Below are 19,618 nucleotides of genomic sequence, written 5' to 3'. Positions count from 1 at the left end.
TATAGAGAACTGTATTTTCTATACCTGATAAGTCTATGTATAGAGAACTGTATTTTCTATACCTGATAAGTCTATGTATAGAGAACTGTATTTTCTATACCTGATAAGTCTATGTATAGAGAACTGTATTTTCTATACCTGATAAGTCTATGTATAGAGAACTGTATTTTCTATACCTGATAAGTCTATGTATGATAACTGTATTTTCTATACCTGATAAGTCTATGTATAGAGAACTGTATTTTCTATACCTGATAAGTCTATGTATAGAGAACTGTATTTTCTATACCTGATAAGTCTATGTATAGAGAGCTGTATTTTCTATACCTGATAAGTCTATCTATAGAGAACTGTATTTTCTATACCTGATAAGTCTATGTATAGAGAACTGTATTTTCAATACCTGATAAGTCTATGTATAGAGAACTGTATTTTCTATACCTGATAAGTCTATGTATAGAGAACTGTATTTTCTATACCTGATAAGTCTATCTATAGAGAACTGTATTTTCTATACCTGATAAGTCTATGTATAGAGAACTGTATTTTCTATACCTGATAAGTCTATCTATAGAGAACTGTATTTTCTATACCTGATACGTCTATGTATAGAGAACTGTATTTTCTATACCTGATAAGTCTATGTATAGAGAACTGTATTTTCTATACCTGATAAGTCTATGTATAGAGAGCTGTATTTTCTATACCTGATAAGTCTATCTATAGAGAACTGTATTTTCTATACCTGATAAGTCTATGTATAGAGAACTGTATTTTCAATACCTGATAAGTCTATGTATAGAGAACTGTATTTTCTATACCTGATAAGTCTATGTATAGAGAACTGTATTTTCTATACCTGATAAGTCTATGTATAGAGAACTGTATTTTCTATACCTGATAAGTCTATGTATAGAGAACTGTATTTTCTATACCTGATAAGTCTATGTATAGAGAACTGTATTTTCTATACCTGATACGTCTATGTATAGAGAACTGTATTTTCTATACCTGATAAGTCTATCTATAGAGAGCTGTATTTTCTATACCTGATACGTCTATGTATAGAGAACTGTATTTTCTATACCTGATAAGTCTATGTATAGAGAACTGTATTTTCTATACCTGATAAGTCTATGTATAGAGAACTGTATTTTCTATACCTGATAAGTCTATGTATAGAGAACTGTATTTTCTATACCTGATAAGTCTATGTATAGAGAACTGTATTTTCTATACCTGATAAGTCTATGTATAGAGAACTGTATTTTCTATACCTGATAAGTCTATGTATAGAGAACTGTATTTTCTATACCTGATAAGTCTATGTATAGAGAACTGTATTTTCTATACCTGATAAGTCTATGTATAGAGAACTGTATTTTCTATACCTGATAAGTCTATGTATAGAGAACTGTATTTTCTATACCTGATAAGTCTATGTATAGAGAACTGTATTTTCTATACCTGATAAGTCTATGTATAGAGAACTGTATTTTCTATACCTGATAAGTCTATGTATAGAGAACTGTATTTTCTATACCTGATAAGTCTATGTATAGAGAACTGTATTTTCTATACCTGATAAGTCTATCTATAGAGAACTGTATTTTCTATACCTGATAAGTCTATCTATAGAGAACTGTATTTTCTATACCTGATAAGTCTATGTATAGAGAACTGTATTTTCTATACCTGATAAGTCTATGTATAGAGAACTGTATTTTCTATACCTGATAAGTCTATGTATAGAGAACTGTATTTTCTATACCTGATAAGTCTATGTATAGAGAACTGTATTTTCTATACCTGATAAGTCTATGTATAGAGAACTGTATTTTCTATACCTGATAAGTCTATGTATAGAGAACTGTATTTTCTATACCTGATAAGTCTATGTATAGAGAACTGTATTTTCTATACCTGATAAGTCTATGTATAGAGAACTGTATTTTCTATACCTTATAAGTCTATGTATAGAGAACTGTATTTTCTATACCTGATAAGTCTATGTATAGAGAACTGTATTTTCTATACCTGATAAGTCTATATATAGAGAACTGTATTTTCTATACCTGATAAGTCTATGTATAGAGAACTGTATTTTCTATACCTGATATGTCTATGTATAGAGAACTGTATTTTCTATACCTGATAAGTCTATCTATAGAGAGCTGTATTTTCTATACCTGATAAGTCTATCTATAGAGAGCTGTATTTTCTATACCTGATACGTCTATGTATAGAGAACTGTATTTTCTATACCTGATAAGTCTATGTATAGAGAACTGTATTTTCTATACCTGATAAGTCTATGTATAGAGAACTGTATTTTCTATACCTGATAAGTCTATCTATAGAGAACTGTATTTTCTATACCTGATAAGTCTATGTATAGAGAACTGTATTTTCTATACCTGATAAGTCTATCTATAGAGAGCTGTATTTTCTATACCTGATAAGTCTATGTATAGAGAACTGTATTTTCTATACCTGATAAGTCTATGTATAGAGAACTGTATTTTCTATACCTGATAAGTCTATGTATAGAGAACTGTATTTTCTATACCTGATAAGTCTATGTATAGAGAACTGTATTTTCTATACCTGATAAGTCTATCTATAGAGAACTGTATTTTCTATACCTGATAAGTCTATGTATAGAGAACTGTATTTTCTATACCTGATAAGTCTATGTATAGAGAACTGTATTTTCTATACCTGATAAGTATATGTATAGAGAACTGTATTTTCTATACCTGATAAGTCTATGTATAGAGAACTGTATTTTCTATACCTGATAAGTCTATGTATAGAGAACTGTATTTTCTATACCTGATAAGTCTATCTATAGAGAACTGTATTTTCTATACCTGATAAGTCTATGTATAGAGAACTGTATTTTCTATACCTGATAAGTCTATCTATAGAGAGCTGTATTTTCTATACCTGATAAGTCTATGTATAGAGAACTGTATTTTCTATACCTGATAAGTCTATGTATAGAGAACTGTATTTTCTATACCTGATAAGTCTATGTATAGAGAACTGTATTTTCTATACCTGATAAGTCTATGTATAGAGAACTGTATTTTCTATACCTGATAAGTCTATCTATAGAGAACTGTATTTTCTATACCTGATAAGTCTATGTATAGAGAACTGTATTTTCTATACCTGATAAGTCTATCTATAGAGAACTGTATTTTCTATACCTGATAAGTCTATGTATAGAGAACTGTATTTTCTATACCTGATAAGTCTATGTATAGAGAACTGTATTTTCTATACCTGATAAGTCTATGTATAGAGAACTATATTTTCTATATCTGATAAGTCTATGTATAGAGAACTGTATTTTCTATACCTGATAAGTCTATGTATAGAGAACTGTATTTTCTATACCTGATAAGTCTATGTATAGAGAACTGTATTTTCTATACCTGATAAGTCTATGTATAGAGAACTGTATTTTCTATACCTGATAAGTCTATGTATAGAGAACTGTATTTTCTATACCTGATAAGTCTATGTATAGAGAACTGTATTTTCTATACCTGATAAGTCTATGTATAGAGAACTGTATTTTCTATACCTGATACGTCTATGTATAGAGAACTGTATTTTCTATACCTGATAAGTCTATGTATAGAGAACTGTATTTTCTATACCTGATAAGTCTATGTATAGAGAACTGTATTTTCTATACCTGATAAGTCTATGTATAGAGAACTGTATTTTCTATACCTGATAAGTCTATCTATAGAGAGCTGTATTTTCTATACCTGATAAGTCTATGTATAGAGAACTGTATTTTCTATACCTGATAAGTCTATGTATAGAGAACTGTATTTTCTATACCTGATAAGTCTATGTATAGAGAACTGTATTTTCTATACCTGATAAGTCTATGTATAGAGAACTGTATTTTCTATACCTGATACGTCTATGTATAGAGAACTGTATTTTCTATACCTGATAAGTCTATGTATAGAGAACTGTATTTTCTATACCTGATAAGTCTATGTATAGAGAACTGTATTTTCTATACCTGATAAGTCTATGTATAGAGAACTGTATTTTCTATACCTGATAAGTCTATCTATAGAGAGCTGTATTTTTCTATACCTGATAAGTCTATGTATAGAGAACTGTATTTTCTATACCTGATAAGTCTATGTATAGAGAACTGTATTTTCTATACCTGATAAGTCTATGTATAGAGAACTGTATTTTCTATACCTGATAAGTCTATGTATAGAGAACTGTATTTTCTATACCTGATAAGTCTATCTATAGAGAACTGTATTTTCTATACCTGATAAGTCTATCTATAGAGAACTGTATTTTCTATACCTGATAAGTCTATGTATAGAGAACTGTATTTTCTATACCTGATAAGTCTATGTATAGAGAACTGTATTTTCTATACCTGATAAGTCTATGTATAGAGAACTGTATTTTCTATATCTGATAAGTCTATGTATAGAGAACTGTATTTTCTATACCTGATAAGTCTATGTATAGAGAACTGTATTTTCTATATCTGATAAGTCTATGTATAGAGAACTGTATTTTCTATATCTGATAAGTCTATGTATAGAGAACTGTATTTTCTATACCTGATAAGTCTATGTATAGAGAACTGTATTTTCTATACCTGATAAGTCTATGTATAGAGAACTGTATTTTCTATACCTGATAAGTCTATGTATAGAGAACTGTATTTTCTATACCTGATAAGTCTATGTATAGAGAACTGTATTTTCTATACCTGATACGTCTATGTATAGAGAACTGTATTTTCTATACCTGATAAGTCTATGTATAGAGAACTGTATTTTCTATACCTGATAAATCTATGTATAGAGAACTGTCTTTTCTATACCTGATAAGTCTATGTATAGAGAACTGTATTTTCTATACCTGATAAGTCTATGTATAGAGAACTGTATTTTCTATACCTGATAAGTCTATCTATAGAGAGCTGTATTTTCTATACCTGATAAGTCTATCTATAGAGAACTGTATTTTCTATACCTGATAAGTCTATCTATAGAGAGCTATGTATTCTATACATCCTATTTTTAGAGAACCGTCTCTATTCTGACTGAGGACCTGTGGTAGGATGCTGTACTTCAGTGTGTGAATGAGGTTAGTATACTGAGCTACTGAACTGTGATTAGACAGGATGCCATCTAGCAGGTAGTGTACTGTACAGACTGCACCAGCGCCTGTCTACACTGCGTTAAGCTGTTCTATCGCAATACAAAAATAGCTCAGTTATTGGAGTATCAGAGTACAACTTTGCCGTTGATTTAGCGTGCCAGTATTATGTCATACTGAACTGGTTGAAGTTTTTCCCAGATAGAGTATAAATGTGTTACCTGTGGAATGTGTGGAATGTGTGTTCTCAAGTCCAACTATACAATCTCAAGTCCTGAAAATCATTTTTCTTCTTTCTTCATTACCTTTCTTTATCCAGGCGAGTCAATTAAGAACAAATTCTTATTTACAATGACGGCCAGTGAACCTACCTGCTGTGCATGGTCCTTTTTTAAACACAATGTCATCAATAGCGATATCACTTCTTATCGATGGTCCTCGGATCGCTTCAAATATAATCTGTAACGAAAGTCAAAGAAAATCATCATCCCAAACTACGTTTCCATCCACAGTTTTAATGCGAGTAAAGTCATACCGTATAAAAAAAAACATGACGTCAGCTGTGATGAAAACAGGGAATTTCGGTACAGTTTGATAAATGCAAACAGATAATTTGTTTGGTCGACATGGGGGGGGGGATCTTTTTGAGTCTGTAAAATTAATTATGCGAGAAATGGCAATAGAAATGCCTTTATGCGCAAATATTGATTTATATAATAACTATCATATCGAAGAAAACGTATCCTCAACAAGTCCGTTTGGTGGGAACACACCACTGGTGGGAAAATGTGCATATTTTCTTTATGCGGATTTTAGAATATATACATGAAAATCTGTCGCCAATTGGATGAAAACCTAGCTACAGTTCTCAAAATAGCATTAATATCAATGGATATGGAATAAAACAGAATATTTATTCCGATGGAGTCTGATGAAACAAATGATTCCCCGTTTTCTTTTTCTTCTGAAGTGAGTGTGCACTCTATCTATTCTGTCTGTCTGTCTGTCTGTCTGTCTGTCTCTCTGTCTGTGTGTCTGTCTGTCTGTCTGTCTCTCTGTCTCTCTGTCACTGTGTGTGTGTGTGTCTCTACCTGGTGTCTGCGGTCACACTCGTAGTCCACCGTTGCCCTCATCCAGGAGATGCTCTGCTCGCCGCGACGTCTCCATAGCAACGCATCCCGCTCGCTATCGCTTCGGTGCAGGAGTACGCTCAGCAGGCCGGTGCCAGAGCCGTACATGTGGTAGTAGAAGACCAGACACTGTGGCCCTGCAGAGCCCCTCAGGTCAGAGGACAGCAGACGGGCTGTGTGACCAGGACGCATCAGAGAGGCCTCGACGTACATGAAGTACCCTGAAGAGAGATATGAGATATGACAGGTTACTGGGTGGAATGTAAACACTCAGGAGGAGGTGGTGTTTATCGTCAGCGTTACGTGTGTGTGTATAACTGATTCTGGGTGTATGTATGAATGACGGGATGAATGAACTGGTGACTCACCCACCCCTGTAGTGTGGTCCCCTCGGGGCCCGGTGTAGGAGGTGGGGGTCTGCCCTCGCACCCGGAGCCAATCCCCTTTGTCCGAGTCCTTCTCCTGGCTGTAGCCACAGTCCCCTGTCTCAAAGTTACACTGGCCAGGCAGGGGTCTCAACGGCCCTGGAACACACACATATACACGTACGAGGACGCACACACACACACACACACACACACACACACAAACACACACACACACACACACACACACACACACACACACACACACACACACACACACACACATAAACACACAGCTGTTTTAAGGACTCTGACAGCAAAGCTTGATTAAATGTAGAAATATGGTAATAACTGTATATGGTCTACATCAAACGGGTTCTCACTCACTGGGGGTTGGCAGTTGACAGTGTTGTTTGAATGATCACTCAAGTTATTTCATAATGAGATAAGGAATAACTGTGATGCCTGCTTTCCCACTGGGCAAAAACTGGTTACATCAACGTTGTTTCCATGTAATTTCAACAAAAACATTCTATCTGATGACATTGAATCAACGTGGAAAACGAATTGGATTTGCAAAAAGTCATCAACGTAAAGGAATGTAGTCTTTTTTTCACCCAACTTTTAACCTAAATCCAATGACATGGTAAAAAAATAAGAAATTCACGTTGAATTCACGTGAATTGACATCTCAACCAAATGTAAATCAAAACTAGATGTTGAAATGACATCTGAGTGGGTTGGCTCCATTTCCCCATTGCTCTTAACCACCAGGGTTAATGGCTGAATCATCTGCATCAGCAGCAGTTATGTAAGCCATTAGCAACACAATCACAGCCCTGATGAATGGCGGTGTACTTTGGGACTAAAATAGTCTAAATCCACTGCCGCTTTGAAGATAACTGTTGTCTTAATAGTTGACTAATCTTTTGCCATTTTTTTTAAATTTAAGACTGAGAACATTATAACAAAACCTTACAAGTGCTTAGAAATTATTTCTGTGATGCATATGTGAAATAAATTATTATTACAATCAAAGCCAACTCATTTAGTCTCTGAAAAGTTGCAGTAATATTATCATATCATGGTCCTAGAAGAACCACCCATCTAAACCGTTCCGAAGGCCTCATTTATGGTTTTCACTACAGCGGCCTGAGTACACAGCCCTATTGGCCTAGAGAAACTGCTGTCAAAGCAAAGAGGCCGTCACTGCCCGTGTAATTACCAGGTAACATCATAGACGGCGAGACCAGATGTTTTCCCACAATGGCTGATCATCTAAGGCTGCATTTACAATTATGGGCAAAGGATCTGATCTGATTGGTCAAAAGACCAATTAGTGGCAAAAGATCTGAATTGTGCTGCCTGTGTAAACGCAGCCTAAGAGCTTTATAAATAGCGACAGTTTAACTGAAGGACCCAGCACAGTCTCTCAGCAGCTGGTTAAAAAAGACCAGTAGGAAAACCACAGCCGGGGCCGGGGCCTGAGGAGGAGGAAAAGAGGAGAGTTGTGGTTGATTTGATTCCAGCTTGATATTTTCTCAAGCTACTATCTACTCTGGCTTGAGCAAAGTGGCTTGCCATTCACAAGATCTATCGATGAATATGGCATTGTAAGGGCCAGGATAACCCTGCTTGCGAGGTAGCCCTGCCTGCAACTTTTAAAATCAGTGTCAGCCCTTGGCCCAAGAGGGACTTTCCTCTTGTTCTAATGGTTAAGATGTTGGTTTCTCCAGTGGGGGACCCGGGATCCCATCCAGTCTGTGACACTTCTCCAGATCAGGTCAGGTAGTGAGGGACTCCTGGCTAAACTACAAAATCGAGTCCTGGACTGCTACCAGAGTAGCAGCATACCACTCTTTTAGTATCACACTCCTAGAACAAAGCTTTGATATGTAACTTAGCCAAACTAGCTAGCTGTCTGAGCCAGCGGTGCTAACATATAAATAGTAAAGTGTTTTAATAAACACTTCACTTTGGATGAAAACTAAAGAGCTATGGGCTTGGCAACAAGGCTATTGAAAAATATCAACTTAACTTATAGACTGTTTATTTCCACAAAAAAAAAATTCAAGAACGGAGAAGATACAGTGCTGTAAATCACCTGTCCCCATACAGTGGGTGCCCCTCTGTTTCAGTTCTGATTATAAGTATTGATGTCAATGGGAGAAATAGTTAATAGTGGCATGTGCAGTGCATATCACAAGGCAGGATTCGGTCCCATTTGCAGTCTCCTTGACATAATGGCAAGGTCAAAGACCTGAGGTATACATGCCCAGGCCTGTCCTGCTGTCTTACCTGCTGTGATTCGACAGTCCCCAATGGTCACTGTGATGTCATCAAGAGCCACTTGGCCACAGTCCCAGAAGTTTTTACAGATGCTGACGAACACTACCTGGGAGAAAGACAGACAAGTCTTAACACAGATATTACCAGGCTATCGCAGAGCAAAAACTCAACTATTACCAATCCCTCCCTCCCTCCCTCCCTCCCTTCCGTGCATGCATGCGTTGTTACCTTGGTAGCCATGGGCTTCATATATGTGACGTCCACCCCTGTCCAGACATCTCTGGTGGTATCAGCCAGGCTCCAGACCTTCTCCTGAGCCACGTTGTTCTGGTCGTAGATGTAGAGAACCAGCGCGTTGTCCACCTTCCTGAAGCCGTGAAGGGCGTAGTGGAAACGCAAACAGTACTTATGGTTGCCGGGTAGGAGAGGACCGTGGAGACGACCCACATAACCCGGCCGCGACGTGAATCGTGTGTTCGCCAGGAGGAACGAGCCTGGAGGGTAGATGTAGGATTTGATATGTTATGTCGGTCTATGCAGGACATCACTTTTACCCCTACCTACATGAACATATTACCTCACCTACCACAACTACCTCATACCCCTACACATTGACTTGGTACCGCTACTCCTTGTATATTGCCTCGTTATTGTTATTTTATTGTGTTACTATTTCCTTTTTTTATTTGCTAATTGTCTTGATTTCCAACTGACTCTAAATACCTGTTATTTAGTCACAATCATTTTCACTTAGTTATGCATTGATGTCAATGGGAGACATAAGTTCAAATTCGGCTTCAGCGGAAGCTAGGATTCACCCTATGAGATGACAACAAGACGCAAAGGGTTCATAAATGCTTCATGACAAGTCTTCCAGGCTTTCTGTAAGGCGTTATGGGCCGCGTCCCAAATGGCAACCTATTTAATATAATGCGCAACCTTTGACCAAGGCCCTATGGACCCTGGTCAAAAGCAGTCTACTGTATAGGGAATAGGGTGCGATTTGGGACGCGGCAATAGAGTTGTGTAACTCACCAGTCCCTGTGGTGTGGTCTCCTATTCTGTACGCGTTTGGTTTCACTGATACTCTGTTCCACACCTTGCCCTCCACTCTTTCCTGGTAGTACTGACACAGGCCCTCCTCAAAGTCACAGTTGGCTATGGACGGGTCAACCACAGGTTCTGAAACAAAGCAAGCAGCGATCACACTGTAGTCATTCTATGGGGGGGTAGAAGTGAACAATGGTACTCTAATTTCCATGGGTTAGAAGTAGTCCAAATGGGCCTGTACCAGAACAAGGCCAAGAACCGGCCAGCTACGGTCACTTTAGAAAATGCTACTACACTTTAGGGAAACAAAGAAGTGGACCTAATGGAAACGTTTAATTGTCAAAGTTTCTACTGCAAGGTCTTTTTCAGGACATAGCAGGATACTTATACATGTCTTGAATGTTTACAGTAAAAAATAAAAAGTATCCATGCATTAGAAACAAGCTGTAGATTGTGTATGTACTGAGGCAGTCATGACATCAGAGCTGTGTTTAAATACATGATGTACCATGCTGTATCCTGAGCCCAGGGCTCAGGAATGGAACACGCGTTGCTGAGGGTGAGAGAACGCTGGCCAGAGAGAGGTTCTCTTTGGAATTTAGACTGAGGGACAGAGAGAGAAGGAGAGCAAGAAAGATCCAGAAAGAGGAGGAGAGAGAGGAGACAGAGAGAGAGAGAGGGAGAAACAAACAGGAGGAGCGAGAGAGAGAGACTAGTCCAACTTCAGAGGATAGTGGTATCAAAAGAAGGATTCTGCTGTCTGATGATGATTATTTGTCAACTTTATAATGTTCCAATCGTAGTCTAATCAATTCCAATACTTTTCTTCAAAGTGCACACACCCTTCTCTCCCACCTCTCTTGCTGAATCATACAATATGTTGTCTGGAACACTTGAGGGTAATGAGAACAGGTTGGATGGTAGAGTAGGGACTATGTGGTACTCTAGGACTCTGTGGTAGTGGTGTAATGTAGCTAGTAGCTACTGTTGTTGAAACACACTGGGCCGGTTTCCCGGACACAGATTAAGCCTATAGTCCTGGACAAAAAAACACGCTCAATGGATTCTCTAGGATTCTCCGCCCAACTGTGTTGATCATAGTAATACTGTACCCTCTCACCTGTCTCTGTGTGGCAGAACTCTGGAGAGAAGGAGATGTCATCAATGGCCACGTATCCTCCACGGGCACTGTTAAAGGCTACCTCATACACCACCTGGAAAACACACAGCACTGTTAAAGGCTACCTCATACACCACCTGGAAAACACACAGCACTGTTAAAGGCTACCTCATACACCACCTGAAAAACACACAGCACTGTTAAAGGCTACCTCATACAGCACCTGGAAAACACAGAGCACTGTTAAAGGCTACCTCATACACCACCTGAAAAACACACAGCACTGTTAAAGGCTACCTCATACACCACCTGGAAAACACAGACCAAACCAAGATATAACCAAGATATAACCAATATATAATCAGGAGATAACCATACTGTGTAAGCTCAATAGTTAGCTCAACAGTTAGCCTAACAGTTAGCTCAACAGTTAGCGCAACAGTTAACGCAACAGTTAGCGCAACAGTTAGCGCACCAGTTAGCGCATCAGTTAGCTCATCAACAGTTAGCTCATCAACAGTTAGCCAGATGCCACACTAAAACGACCAGGCTTGTCCAACAGAACATCATTTAAAACATGCCTCTCAGGTCAACAGAGCTTTTATCAATGCTAAATGTAAGTCCTATTCAAAACCTTCAATGAGTTGACTGTAATGGTAAAGACATTAACCCAGACTCTGTAGCGTGTTACATAACAGAACAGAGCGGCTCTCTTTGTAACGGTAGCACGTTGACTGGGTTGTGTAGAGCTGTAAAGGAAATGGTTGGGGCCTCACAAAGATCGTAAAACAATGACATTTCGCCAGTCCCCACCAGGAAAACTGTTATTTTAGGCTAAGGGTTAGGTTTAGGGTTAGGTTTACAATTAGAGGTTAGGGGTTAGGGGTTAGGGTTAGAACTAGGGTTAAAGAAAATAGTATTTTGAATGGAAATCAACTTTAGGTCCCCACAAGGATAGTAAAACATGTGTGTGTGTGTGTGTATGTGTGAGTGTGTGTTAAAACACTCTTCTGTCTGAGAGGAACTCTAACCGAGGTGCTCGTTACCTCAGATTTATTTATCCTGGAACTGAATAGTCAAACACACATCAGTAGAGAAAAAAAATAATCACTAGGGAAGCCAGAATAAAAAGCCATATTACAACCTATGTGTTGTGATAATTGTGTTGTTTGCTCTATAAGCTGTTAATTCATATGCCTTGCGATCCTGATATATAGGCCTAAAGGCCGAGACAATAAGAAGACATAGTGGCAGAATAAATTCAACCACACCTTTGTTTCATCACAAAACCGGAGAGCAACAAAGTATATTGCATGTAACAAACAGTTACATGACCTTCAGCATGGTCAGGGAAGTTAATGTTTCCGATATTTTCGAACCGCTAAACAATTATTGATTTAGAACCACAGTTACCGCAAGTCGCAAAGTACACAGGAGCTGCCTCCACTATTCCAGCACCATTTCAACATCGTCAAATCACCTACAGTATGCTTAGTCTAATACAGTGACAACTAAAAGATACCACAAACTATTTAGTCCAATCAATGTAAGCAAAATATGATGTGGCTGTCTATGGTTCTGATTTCTGTGTGTGTGTGTGTGCGCGTTCGTGCATGTAGAAAAAACATGTTGACTCACCCTACTTGTAGAGAAACACCAATACCATCCTCCTCTCTTTCATGTTGATGAAACGGTCTATCACTCTGTCATACAGTACACGCTTTTATTTTTTGTTGTCCTAGGCTAACTGGCTAAATTGCTTGCTCGGTAGCCTAACTTCCTTTGATGGGCAACGTTAGCTAGTTAACATCTACATCTGGCTACATATTGAACTTCCATCCTCTCAGGCCAGGGGCACAATGTATGAATTAATGGTTGGATCAGAATTGCCGTTATAGTCATTGTCCAGTACGTAGAATTAAGTAAAACCACAATTCCAAAACCCAATCTTCCTCCATGGCTAATTTAGGAAAGGGGAAATTTTAGCTAGCTAGCTAGCCACCGGAGGACAACAACACAACGAGATGCAACAATTCAAGTTGTTTCTGTCAATGACGTATGCTCTTGATGCGATTTGATGGGAATGACGCCAAATCCAAACTGGCTTCCTTTAACACTTTTTTTTTGGTGTGCCAGGACCATTCACAGTTGAGCTCACTCACTTTAGCTCAACGCTGATTGGCTATTGTTATTATAAATTTTTTATCAAGGGTGGCCAAATGCTCGCTGGCTTCTCTTACATTCAATGCTACGGAAGGCAACAGTGTCATACTCTTTTTGACCAGACAGCATCAGATAGATGGCCTACACATACAGAGACAGAGGGGCGCTGTTTCGCTCGCTCTGATGCTTTCTCCGGTGAGAAACTGTACCTTCAGCATCTTGTGAATTGAAGGAAAATTATGAAACACAGAGACGGAAGATACATTATTTTATTTATTGTTGTCTTGGTCAATTTTTTTGGGATGCCTGGCTTCTCTTGGTATCCATGAATACACGCCACTGTACATACTGCCCAGTTCTACATGTTTAGGTTAAAGGGCAGTGCAGTTAAAAATGTGATTTTCCTGTTTGTTTGATGATATTTCCACACTATGAGGGTCAAAATAACACTCTGAAATTGTGAAAATGATGATAATGCCCTTTATGTGTAAGAGCTGTTTGAAAAAGAATGCCTGGAATTTCAGCCTGTTCAAGTGGGATGGAATATTTGGCCCAGATCATGACATCACAATCTGATCTGATTATTCTGACCAATGACCAGTCATCTTTTATTTGCATATGTATCCTCCTACTTTGAAGGGGTAAGCAGGGTAGGCTCTCTAGAGTCTAGACGATCCTATCCACAGTGGTGTAAAATACTTAAGTAAAAATACTTTAAAGTAATACTTCAGTTGTTTTTTGGGGTATCTGTACTTTTCTATTGATATAATTTTTACTTTTACTCCACTACATTCCTGAAGAAAATAATGTACTTTTTACTCCCATACATTTTCCATGACACCCAAAAGTACTTGTTTCATTTTGAATGCTTGGCAGGACTGGAAAATGGTCAAATTCACGCACTTCTCAAGAGAACATAAAACCCTACTGCCTCTGATCTGGCGGACTCACTAAACACATATGCTTTGTTTGTAAATTATGTCTGAGTGTTGGTGTGTGCCCCTGGCTTTCCATCCATTTTTTTTTAAAGAAAGAAAATTGTGCCGTCTGGTTTGCATAATGTAAGGAATTATAAATAATTTATACTTTTACTTTTATTTTTGATACTTAAGTATATTTTAGCAATTACATTTACTTTTGATACTTAAGTATATTTAAAACCAAATACTTTTAGACTTTTACTCAAGTAGTTTTTCACTTTTACTTGAGTCATTTTCTATTACGGTATCTTTACTTTTACTCAAGTATGACAACTGGATACTTTTTCCACCACTGACTATCTGCCAATCAGGGCTGTGTATGTAAATATATTTACATTTGTATCGACATGCCCACACGATCAGATGGAGCATTTCAATGGCAAAAGGAGGCTGAGGGCAATAAATTATAACAAATATATTTGGAGTTATTTTCATGAAATAAACACACACAGTGATTTATTAGATATACAGTGATTATTTAAAAATAAAAAGACTGCCAGGGGGCTTTAACATGGTAGACAGAAAACAAACACCGTGCTCCTTCTTCAGTTCCCAATGGAAATCAATATTATGCAAAAAATATTCAACCTAAATTCTATGAAAAATTGACATATACTTCACATCAAAATCTGACAGGAAGTCACCAGTCTGCTATAAGATACATTATAACACTACAGCAGCAGCAGAGAACGAGACCAAACATTTCCTTTCCTTTCTATTCTCTTCCAACAACAGATTAATAGGAGGAGAAGGGGGCGGAGGAAGAGAGGAGGAGGAGAGGAGGAGAAGAGGAGAAGGATGAGGACTGGGAGGAGGAGGAGGAGGAGGAGGAGGAGGAGGAGGAGGGGAAGAGTCATCCAAACTCTTCCCTGAATCTTCTTCATGGTGTTCTACCCTTGAAGGAACTCACTCAGTCTCTGGCGCTATGGCAACAGTAATTAATAACACCCTTCTCCTGTCTGGCTATTTATATCTGTCCAGGGAATCCACAGGGAAGAATACTGCACAGACCAAAGATTTCAAAACAAATCCAATCAAATTGGTCACATACCAGTGTTTAGCAGATGTTATTGCGGATGTAGCGAAATCTTTGGAGACCAAAGATATCTATGGGTGTGTGTGTGTGTGTGTGTGTGTGTGTGTGTGTGTGCCTGCCTGCTTGCGTGCGTCTTTCTGTCTGTCTTTCTGTCTGTCTGTCTGTCTGTCTGTCTGTCTGTCTTCTGTCTGTCTGTCTGTCTGTCTGTCTGTCTGTCTGTCTGTCTGTCCTTGCCCTCTGACCCCTGAACTCTAAGGTGTGTAGGGCCAGTACTGACCTCCAGCCTTGATGTCCACAGTGACTAGCCTCCAGGCGTGTGTTTGTCTAGCACGTGTGGTGCACTACCAGTACTGACCTCCAGGGGGTGTGGGGCCTTGATGTCCACATTGACCAGCCTCCAGGAAGGTGTAGCGTAGACGTCAGGCCTCCAGATCTCCTCATAGTGTCCCAGCGTGTCTCTAGTGAACACTGAGAAGATGTTCCCTCTCTCCTGGTCCCGCTGGTAGTAGAACGAGAAGCAGCCTGACAGCGGTGTGGTCGTCATGGGAGACGTCAGCTTGGCCACTTCCTGGAACCGCTTAGCATAGACTGAGTCCACATACATGTAGTGGCCTGGAGAGAGATGAGGTGTAGAAACATGACAGCAACATTGGTTTATCGTGTCGTATAGAACAAAAAACCTAGTACACATACCCCAATGAACAGAACACACACTCAGGTCAGGCCCCTGGTGTGATCTTTGTGTGTGTGTGTGTGTGTGTGTGTGTGTGTGTGTGTGTGTGTACCTCTCTGGTTGTACATGGTGTGTGTGTGTGCGTGTGTGTACCTCTCTGGGTGTATCTTGTGTGTGTGTGTGTACCTCTCTGGTTGCTCATGGTGTGTGTGTGTGCGTGTGTGTACCTCTCTGGTTGTACATGGTGTGTGTGTGTGTACCTCTCTGGTTGTACATGGTGTGGTCATCAGGCAGGTTGGACTGTGGATCTCGGGCCAGACTCCCTCCAACGTACCAGTTGACATTGGGGTTCCAGTGGTTACTGTAGCCGCACAGGTGGTGCTCCTCAAAGTTACACTCTGACAACAACAACAACAACAACAACAACAGTTATATCTCTTGGTATAAAAGTAATGGAATCTGCACATGTACCATGTATAAGGCATATTTATGGCTTCAATATCATCAGTAGAAACAGCTCATGTCCCTCTATGTGTTTTCTAAACATATACAGTAATCAACCACATGTTGTGAGGCTTAACAGTTGTCTTTAACATTCTCCTACCCTGAGAACTGACCTATGCAGTAGCCAGGCACGATGTGGATTTCAAAGATCGCCACACTGTTGCCTGCTTCCTCACTGGGTCGACCCTCCAGCAAAAGCTAGGACGGACGGACGGACAGACAGACAGACAGACAGACAGACAGACAGACAGACAGACAGACAGACAGACAGACAGACAGACAGACAGACAGACAGACAGACAGACAGACAGAGAGAGAGAGAGAGAGAGAGAGAGAGAGAGAGAGAGAGAATGAAAACAAAGGGGCCATTATATCAGATAAGATAATGTTATGAAGTTTAGTTTTCAGTAAAACGTCTCCGTCTCCACTCTAAAAGCAATAAAACCCTAACAGATGACATCCCCTCCAACACATCCCCCTATGGCAGTGTTTCCCACACTCTAATAATCAAAGCTTAAATGATGAATCAGCTGTGTAGTGCACCGCTTGGGATCCAAAAACGTGCACCCCTTGGGGTCCCCTAGATCCGAGGTTGGGAAACACTGCTGTATGGGTTGGGCCTAAAGCTGAGCACCTATCAATCTATCACCTCCCATCACTAAATGAGAGGTGAAATCTGTCCTGTGATACAGCTGCTGCAGAGTATCTTGAGCACCATTAGGCCTCCTGGCCCGTACAGTAGTCTGTCTAACCTGTCTAATCCTGCATGATGATGGAAGACATGAAGACTAGACAGCGGCCATATTGTGGTGATATAAGGTATATACACGCTGTCCACCTTAAAACGTTCCTGTCACATACATTAAGGTTATAATAGAGACTATTCCATTAGGGCGGTTTACATTAAGGTTATAATAGAGACTATTCCATTAGGGGGGTTTACATTAAGGCTATAATATAGACTATTCCATTAGGGGGGTTTACATTAAGGCTATAATATAGACTATTCCATTAGGGGGGTTTATGTTAAGGTTATAATAGAGACTATTCCATTAGGGGGGTTTACGTTAAGGTTATAATAGAGACTATTCCATTAGGGGGGTTTACATTAAGGTTATAATAGAGACTATTCCATTAGGGGGGTTTACATTAAGGCTATAATAGAGACTATTCCATTAGGGGGGTTTATGTTAAGGTTATAATAGAGACTATTCCATTAGGGGGGTTTACATTAAGGTTATAATAGAGACTATTCCATTAGGGGGGGTTACATTAAGGCTATAATATAGAGTATTCCATTAGGGGGTTTATGTCAAGGTTATAATAGAGACTATTCCATTAGGGGGGGTTTACATTAAGGCTATAATAGAGACTATTTATTTAGGGGGGTTTATGTTAAGGCTATAATAGAGACTATTCCATTAGGGGGGGTTTACGTTAAGGCTATAATAGAGACTATTCCATTAGGGGGGTTTACATTAAGGTTATAATAGAGAGTATTCCATTAGGGGGGTTTACATTAAGGCTATAATAGAGAGTATTCCATTAGAGGGGTTTATGTTAAGGCTATAATAGAGACTATTCCATTAGGGGGGGTTTACATTAAGGCTATAATAGAGACTATTCCATTGGGGGGTTATGTCAAGGTTATAATAGAGACTATTCCATTAGGGGGGTTTACATTAAGGCTATAATAGAGACTATTCCATTAGGGGGGTTTACATTAAGGCTATAATAGAGACTATTCCATTAGGGGGGTTTACATTAAGGCTATAATAGAGACTATTCCATTAGGGGGGTTTACATTAAGGCTATAATAGAGACTATTCCATTAGGGGGTTTACATTAAGGTTATAATAGAGACTATTCCATTAGGGGGGTTTACATTAAGGCTATAATAGAGACTATTCCATTAGGGGGGGGTTATGTTAAGGCTATAATATAGACTATTCCATTAGGGGGGTTTACATTAAGGCTATAATAGAGACTATTCCATTAGGGGGGTTATGTTAAGGTTATAATAGAGACTATTCCATTAGGGGGTTTACATTAAGGTTATAATAGAGACTATTCCATTAGGGGGGTTTACATTAAGGCTATAATAGAGACTATTCCATTAGGGGGGTTTACATTAAGGCTATAATAGAGACTATTCCATTAGGGGGGTTTACATTAAGGCTATAATAGAGACTATTCCATTAGGGGGTTTACATTAAGGCTATAATAGAGACTATTCCATTAGGGGGTTTACATTAAGGTTATAATAGAGACTATTCCATTAGGGGGTTTACATTAAGGCTATAATAGAGACTATTCCATTAGGGGGGTTTACATTAAGGTTATAATAGAGACTATTCCATTAGGGGGGTTTACATTAAGGCTATAATAGAGACTATTCCATTAGGGGGGGTTTACATTAAGGCTATAATAGATACTATTCCATTAGGGGGGTTTACATTAAGGCTATAATAGAGACTATTCAATTAGGGGGGGTTTACATTAAGGCTATAATAGAGACTATTCCATTAGGGGGGTTTACGTTAAGGTTATAATAGAGACTATTCCATTAGGGGGGTTTACGTTAAGGCTATAATAGAGACTATTCCATTAGGGGGGTTTACATTAAGGTTATAATAGAGACTATTCCATTAGGGGGGTTTACATTAAGGCTATAATAGAGACTATTCCATTAGGGGGGTTATGTTAAGGCTATAATATAGACTATTCCATTAGGGGGTTTACATTAAGGCTATAATAGAGACTATTCCATTAGGGGGGTTATGTTAAGGTTATAATAGAGACTATTCCATTAGGGGGGTTTACATTAAGGTTATAATAGAGACTATTCCATTAGGGGGTTTACATTAAGGCTATAATAGAGACTATTCCATTAGGGGGTTTACATTAAGGCTATAATAGAGACTATTCCATTAGGGGGTTTACATTAAGGCTATAATAGAGACTATTCCATTAGGGGGTTTACATTAAGGCTATAATAGAGACTATTCCATTAGGGGGTTTACATTAAGGTTATAATAGAGACTATTCCATTAGGGGGTTTACATTAAGGCTATAATAGAGACTATTCCATTAGGGGGGTTTACATTAAGGTTATAATAGAGACTATTCCATTAGGGGGGTT

General features: G+C 38.7%; 1 protein-coding gene across 1 annotated transcript in view; it reads right to left on the bottom strand.

Moving 5' to 3' along the window:
- The window catches only part of LOC121530721 (MAM domain-containing protein 2), a 33,823-nt gene that overhangs the window by 1,893 nt on the left and 12,312 nt on the right, over nucleotides 1-19,618 (bottom strand). Inside the window, exons 4-13 of the mRNA XM_041835913.2 lie at nucleotides 16,590-16,674; nucleotides 16,233-16,370; nucleotides 15,655-15,911; nucleotides 11,121-11,214; nucleotides 9,986-10,132; nucleotides 9,179-9,444; nucleotides 8,960-9,056; nucleotides 6,665-6,820; nucleotides 6,258-6,517; nucleotides 5,538-5,625 (exon numbers count right to left, since the gene is read on the bottom strand). Coding sequence (XP_041691847.1) covers nucleotides 5,538-5,625; nucleotides 6,258-6,517; nucleotides 6,665-6,820; nucleotides 8,960-9,056; nucleotides 9,179-9,444; nucleotides 9,986-10,132; nucleotides 11,121-11,214; nucleotides 15,655-15,911; nucleotides 16,233-16,370; nucleotides 16,590-16,674 — 1,588 coding nt within the window. The remainder of the gene's footprint in view (nucleotides 1-5,537; nucleotides 5,626-6,257; nucleotides 6,518-6,664; nucleotides 6,821-8,959; nucleotides 9,057-9,178; nucleotides 9,445-9,985; nucleotides 10,133-11,120; nucleotides 11,215-15,654; nucleotides 15,912-16,232; nucleotides 16,371-16,589; nucleotides 16,675-19,618) is intronic.

This window comes from Coregonus clupeaformis, chromosome 18 (assembly GCF_020615455.1).
Source record: "Coregonus clupeaformis isolate EN_2021a chromosome 18, ASM2061545v1, whole genome shotgun sequence".
In the NCBI taxonomy this organism is placed as follows: domain Eukaryota; kingdom Metazoa; phylum Chordata; class Actinopteri; order Salmoniformes; family Salmonidae; genus Coregonus; species Coregonus clupeaformis.
The sequence above is the reverse complement of the archived record's forward strand: the minus strand, read 5'-3'. Positions and strand labels throughout refer to the sequence as shown.